General features: G+C 34.8%; 1 protein-coding gene across 1 annotated transcript; it reads left to right on the top strand.

Moving 5' to 3' along the window:
- Positions 1–380: 380 nt before the first annotated feature.
- On the top strand, positions 381–4,981 carry LOC111691461 (facilitated trehalose transporter Tret1-like). The gene is made up of 2 exons (XM_023454321.1): positions 381–674; positions 3,316–4,981. The coding sequence occupies exons 1-2, from the start codon at positions 599–601 to the stop codon at positions 4,683–4,685; spliced, it is 1,446 nt and encodes a 481-aa protein (XP_023310089.1). The 5' UTR covers positions 381–598; the 3' UTR covers positions 4,686–4,981.
- The last annotated feature ends 286 nt before the right edge of the window (positions 4,982–5,267 follow it).

Genomic DNA, 5,267 nt, shown 5'->3' with positions numbered 1-5,267 from the left:
GCAAAAATAAAAAATACGGGTCCCCTAAATTTGTCTTAAGAATCTGTGACCAAATTTTGTTGCATTTATTTCGGGATACGCTGTAGGTATGTATGGTTAGATTCAGAAAAGTAGGTACATTTAAAAAATCTTTTGTGTTCCATTTAAAAAAACTTTACTGAGAAAATATCCGTATTCCTTGCGAGAGTTGAAAATCTATTCGTAAACCGACATTACAAAACCGCCTCTTTCTGGTGTCGCCGATATCAACCGTACGGAGAGTTTTCACTGGAAATCCCAAATTTCCCGTACTATCCGCTACCCGTGCCAAGAATAAGTCGGTGTTTACGAACTCGGTCGCGTTGTGAACGATTACCGTGCGTTATTTTCCTCCCCGGCCCTATTTAAACCAGATGTATTCGCGACGGCTACTCACTCCCGAACCCGTACCGATAAACACTATGTATTCGCTCTAATTAAACCAATCAAAGACAATTTACGGTGATCCTTCGAGTCAGCGGCCGGGCGCAGTCTGTTTTCCGCCGTAATGTTGAGGACTGGCAGCTTAACGCAGTTCTAATTAATTACCGTCGTGCTCCGGAGTTCTGGCTTGGCCACGATGAAGATCACCACCGGTTCCAGCCTGAAGATCCACCAGGGCAACCCTTCCTTCCAGTACCTGGCTGCCTTCACCGGTAAGCTTGAAATTCAAACCCATTTAGTTTTACTGTTTAAAAAAAAGAACAGGAATGTTTGAGGAAGCTTTGCTTTTGTCCAGCTGATTCTTATTTATAAACAAGACGTTCTGTGTGAATGCGAAGTGATTCAGCCGTTTTCAGGCAAACGTCCTTTGTGAGACACCATTATAGTGAAACTTTCAAATAAATTTTATAACAAGGATTTATTTTCGTGGCATAAACACCCATAATTGTTTCAGTTCAAAAAGTGAAAGTGAAAGCTTTTTTACTCTGAAGTGCCTGCAGCAATTACATTGTTTAACATTTTGATTAAGACACAGTTGGTTTTAGTAACAGACACTTGCTCTTTAATCATTCTGGCATTAGTATTCTGTTAATAATCTTAATAGGACTACGTTGTTCGAACTGGTTAGCGCTCCAGTAGTATCTAGTTTAATATGATAGTTATTTCGGTGACATGAAATTTATTTTTAAAAGATGTCAGGTGTGTGCAACTATAGCAGTATTGATCTGAGAATAAATTTACCAAAAGACAATTAAGCGCTGGAAATGTTGTATACAAAGTTAAATTGTTGTAAGATTTAGTCATTTATGCCAATGCGAAGTTCATTTACAACCTTCCTCAAGAATTAATATAGAAACTGGAACCTCTCTTTTTAAAATATTAAAAAGTACAGCGTCTTTTTGTATTTCACTAATGAAATTGAAATTGTGGATTACTTCACAATGTGTCGCAAGAATCGTCAGTTTACAGAAATCAAATGTTACCACAACAAACAGAGTGTCCCTTTGCAGTCTTTCTATGTTACTTTTTACATTACTCCCATTCAATCAGTTGTATACATGATATATTTGTATTATGTCATTTTTTTAGTGTAGAAATTATAGCCCTGAAGCTATTGCATTTTTGGCATAACTGTTTTCATAATAATTATATTTTTTAAATATTGCAGTCACGTATAAGAAAAACATCATTTTCTTACACGAACCAAAGACAAATATGTTTATTTTTATAATATTCTGTAATAAAGTTACTGTAAACAAAATCTAATAGGTTAGCTTTGATAAAGTTCAATTAAAGTCGAATATATTCGGTACGTGAAAAATAAAAAATATTTATATTAGCAGGTAGGACATACACGTGTCTACCGATGACTACAAAATTGCTTTATTTTGGGAGTTAAACTACGAATTTTTGTGTGGAATAAATGCTTTTGTAAGACTATTTTGGTTAACTTAATTTAATAAATTGGTACCACTTTAATATTTTATGTAAAAAAATGTTTAAGCATCGCAAAACATTTTCGTCTCGGAGATTTGTAGGAAGGTGGATAAGCTTTATAAATTTTTCTGATTTTATGGCCTATTAAACTGACTATAAAATTAAGTGTTTGTATGTATTAGGCCATTAAGTTCGTAATAATTTTATTGAAAATTATTTCCTAGTGAAACATAGTTGACAAAGTGCAGGCTATATATTTCCTAAATATAAATGTCTTTTGTTTCTGTTGGAATGGAGCCAACTTTAATTTTAAGTTAAGGCGTAAAATCGGTGAATTCAGATGCTGTAGTTCCATATTCAGATTCAGAACAAATAGATAAGTAATAAGTTCAAAATATCAATGTTATTGTCCTTTAATTTTTCATTATATTAGTTAATTGTCATTATTTTGAAAGACAAAGAGTTTTATTTGATTGTTATTATCAGCAACATAGTCAACAAAATGCTTAACAATGAAACACCTGCAGCCTCATTCAATTAACATACCCATAATCAATAAAATGGAAATTCTAATTTTCCTTGTGACGTATATGGTAATCATTTTAATTTTTTTTATTAGTAAACCTTCAAAATATTCCTTTGTTTGCAGCCACTTGGCAATCAGATTGATTTATTTAAGCTTCGGTGTAACAGTGTAGCTAAGTTTAATGTTTTATTTATATTTAAACGTCCTTGACCTTTGCCTTCGTACTTAAAATTATCGTTAAAATCTACCATCTATAAATTAATTTCACGAGATTTTTTATACCGCTGTATTTTTCCGAGCAGTGCGCCATCTGATTTTGTTATTAATATTCAATCAAATTTATCAAAAACGACTGTAGTATTATATGATACCCATGAGGGTTATAAGTAGGGTGACACAGCAATTTTGTTGCATACTTTCAAGACTTATTCTCTTCTCATCAAAACAAACAAAAACACTTGTAACGATTTTTTGTAAAATTTTCCTAATGGCTCCATGATCCAAAGGTCGAAAGTGCAACAGTTTTTGGTAGATTACTCAACAGCTATTGAAGGTATAGGTTTCAAATTTGTATGGTGCAGATCCTTTTGTAGTAGTTATATTAAAGTATTTTCTTTCGTAGAATGATTGGTTTATTATTCCAAAAATCATCAGCAATTTTAGTTATGACATATCAAAAAACATTTACACTTTCATTAAAATATATTACTGCTCGGTATTGCTGCACTGCACTGCTAGACAATTTATCAACAACTGAAATTTATGGCCGGTCGCCCAGTGCGGCTGCGTTTGTGCGCCGTTTACCCCACGCGCACATCTTCAACTGGGCGTATATGAGTATGGCTAAATAAATATGGGAACAAGTATTTATGATTATTCTTCAATTTCAGGTACCCTGACGATAATAACAAGTGGCATGTACTACGGCTGGCCGTCGCCGTCTCTACCAAAACTCCGTGAAGGTGACTCCGGATTGACCATAACAGATGGGGAAGGGTCATGGATGGCCGTGATGCCTTTACTTGGAGGCATTCTGGGTGCTCTAATAGTTGGCGTAACTGTGGATATCCTTGGGAGGAAGAAGACCATAATTCTCACGACATTTCCCTTCTTCGCTGGATGGATCATGGTGGCCTTCTGCAAGTCAGCTGTGCTTCTTTACATGGCAAGGTTTCTAGCGGGAGTCGCAGACGGTTGGGCCTTCACGGCTGTCCCCATGTATATAGGAGAAATCGCCGATCCAAGAATAAGAGGTCTTCTAGGTTCGGGAGTTTCGGTGACGTGGATTTTTGGTATCTTACTAATAAACGTTATCGGGTCCTACTTAAGCGTAACAGTGACAGCGTTAGTGTCTAGTTTACTCCCAGTGTTAACCCTCGTAACGTTTATATGGATGCCGGAGTCTCCTTACTACCTTCTGATGAGAGGGAAGACGAACGAAGCCAAGAAGAGTTTGCAGATTCTCAGAGGACTTGGGGATGTGGATTCTGAACTCAACAGATTAACCGTCGCTGTGAAAGAGCAAACCTCCAACAGCGGGAAATTCCTGGACCTGTTCACTGTGAAGAGCAACAGAAAGGCTGTGTTCATCAGTATGGTCTTAAGAGCGTCTCAGCAACTTAGCGGAACCACTGCCATCATTTTCTACACGCAACATATTTTCAAGGAAGCTGGTGATGATATATCCCCTGAATTGGCAACTCTGATATATTTTTCAGTTCAGTTATTTTTAACCATGCTTTGTTCTAGCATCGTGGACAGAACCGGACGAAGACCCTTGCTTATTGCATCAATAACGGGGTCTGGTGTCGTCCTCTTTATAGAAGGTACTTATTTCTACTTGAAATCAAACACCGATTTGGACGTTGCTCAATATTCTTTCGTACCTGTCGCCGCCTTGATAGCCTTTGTAGTTTTGTTTAGTCTGGGTATGCAAAGTATACCGATATTAATGTTAGGTGAATTGTTCCCAGCCAACGTTAAGGCATTCGCATTGTGCTTAGCTGATATTTACTTTTGCGTATTAGCAACGATTGTTTCGAAGTGCTTTCAAATAATGAAAGACTCGTTCGGTTTGTATGTTCCTTTTTATATGTTCACAGTGAGTTGTATGATAGGCTGTACGTGTATAGTATTATTTATACCCGAGACCAAGGGTAAAACGTTAGAAGAAATTCAAATGCATTTGAGGGGGGAGAAGATTCGCGACGCTGCTGAGGTCCAATGGAAAACCTCTCGGGAAATCGTAGAAAGAATTTAGAAATAAGTGTAATTTATTCTATTGTTCTTGTAATTTTAAGGCTGATTTTTTACCTATTATTATATACACGTATAGTTTAATTTATTTAGTACAAATGTGTAAAGTCAATGTCTTACATAGTACTAGATTTTGTACTGATAAATAATTAAATATTTATTAAATATGCAGTTTTTAAGTTTATGTTTTGAGAGGAAGAAAAACCTTGTAAAAATTGTATTATGTTGTAAAATGTGACAAAAATAAGAATACATTTTATGATAATTGTATCCACAGAATAAAATAGTTTATAATTTATCTACGTATAGCATTACAATTATTTGAAAACCTTATACATTCTACTTCACTATAATTAATTTTTAGTAGTAAATAAATTAATAAATTCAATATGCCCTGAAAAGTTGTACTACAGTTACAAATGTATTTATTTATCATTTCGAGAAAGCATTTATTTTTAATATAATTATAGTGTCTTTATAAGTTTAGGTTATTTTTTTTTCTTTTTTAAGTTCGCTTCTGTATATCTGACTCTAGATAATCTAAAAAAGTAAGTAAATCACTTAACTATTAAACAATAAATCAATT

This window comes from Anoplophora glabripennis, unplaced genomic scaffold (assembly GCF_000390285.2).
Source record: "Anoplophora glabripennis isolate ALB-LARVAE unplaced genomic scaffold, Agla_2.0 scaffold53, whole genome shotgun sequence".
Classification (NCBI taxonomy): Eukaryota; Metazoa; Arthropoda; class Insecta; order Coleoptera; family Cerambycidae; genus Anoplophora; species Anoplophora glabripennis.
Note: the sequence above shows the minus strand (reverse complement) of the source record. Positions and strands in the feature narration are given on the sequence as shown.